This window comes from Austrofundulus limnaeus, unplaced genomic scaffold (genome assembly GCF_001266775.1).
Source record: "Austrofundulus limnaeus strain Quisiro unplaced genomic scaffold, Austrofundulus_limnaeus-1.0 Scaffold803, whole genome shotgun sequence".
Taxonomy (NCBI): Eukaryota; Metazoa; Chordata; class Actinopteri; order Cyprinodontiformes; family Rivulidae; genus Austrofundulus; species Austrofundulus limnaeus.
The window spans coordinates 193,218-194,616 of NW_013953205.1; the positions used below are offsets into that span (position 1 = coordinate 193,218).

General features: G+C 42.7%; 1 protein-coding gene across 1 annotated transcript; it reads left to right on the top strand.

Annotated features, from left to right (window-relative positions):
• Positions 1 to 6: 6 nt before the first annotated feature.
• LOC106532645 (olfactory receptor 11A1-like) lies at positions 7 to 1,248 on the top strand. The gene has a single exon (XM_014028765.1). It carries the CDS (start codon positions 264 to 266, stop codon positions 1,209 to 1,211), a length of 948 nt encoding a protein of 315 aa, XP_013884219.1. The 5' UTR covers positions 7 to 263; the 3' UTR covers positions 1,212 to 1,248.
• Positions 1,249 to 1,399: the final 151 nt, after the last annotated feature.

The following is a 1,399-nucleotide window of genomic DNA, read 5'->3' on the forward strand; positions in this document are numbered from 1 at the left end:
TCCATCCATCCATCCATCCATCCATCCATCCATGTATAAATGTTTATTTTATCATAAACAGTATGAATCCAGTGTGGACTAAAAGACTAATAGAAATAGTAACAAAAACAACCCATTTCACTGAAGCCCAAACTCACTAACTACCAACTAAACCAATGTCTGCAGTAAAAAAAACAAGCTTGTGATGCTGTGAGTCTCAGTGGAGTTTAAAGTTTAAAAGGAGCTACAGACGAGGTGAACGATAGAATCCAACCTGCAGCATCATGATCAACTCCACTCAGGTTTTATATTTCACTCTGAGTGCTTACATATCCTCTGGACCTGTCAGATATCTGTACTTTATGATCATTATCTGTCTGTATGTTCTGATCATTGGTTGTAATGTTGTTCTGATTGTGGTTATCTGCATGAACAGGAGTTTACATGAACCTATGTACATGTTTCTGTGCAGCCTGTTTGTAAATGAACTGTATGGTAGTACAGGCTTGTTTCCATTCCTGCTGATCCAGATTCTGTCRGACGTTCACACTGTTTCTGCTCCRCTCTGTTTCCTGCAGGTYTTCTGCGTTTACACTTATGGAATCGTAGAAATTTTAAACTTAGCCGTCATGTCTTATGACAGATATGTTGCCATCTGTTTCCCTCTGCAGTACAGCTCTCTGATGACCTCTAAAAAGGTCACTGTGCTCATCGCTCTCACGTGGTTGTGTCCTTTTGTTGCGATTGTGGTCCTGCTGTGTCTGAGCGCCTCGCTGCAGCGCTGTGGGAGCACCATCGACAGGGTTTACTGCGGGAACTACGCCATCGTTAAGCTCAGCTGCTCCAACACCAGCCTCAACAACATCTTAGGTCTCATCTACACGGCGGTGTCCGTCGTCATCCCTCTCTCTTTAATCCTCTACACTTATGCAAAGATCCTGGAGGTGTGTTTCTCTGGGTCCAAGCTGACCCRACAGAAGGCTCTCAGCACCTGCACGCCTCACCTGGCCTCCATTCTCAACTTTTCTTTTGGCAGCTGTTTTCAGATTTTACAGAGCAGGTTTGAGATGAGCAGGGTTCCCGCCGTGTTGGCCGCTTTTTTATCTCTGTACTTCCTGACATGCCAGCCCATCTTCAACCCGGTTCTGTACGGACTGAAGATGAGCTCGATCCGCAACGCATCCAAACGCCTGTTGTGTGGAGGAAACACAAGTCAGGCTACAGATTTGTGAAATTCAGCTTTTTATACCTGAGAGCAGCAGAAAGATATCACCAGTGTCACAAAGACGTCAGCTGAGATTAGGTTTATCACATCTTTAATGTTTCCCTGGAACAACATTTTTTTAATTTAAAATTATTTTATTAACATGAATAATTTAATGTTTTTGTTTTGTCACTTCTTTATATCAAACATTTATAA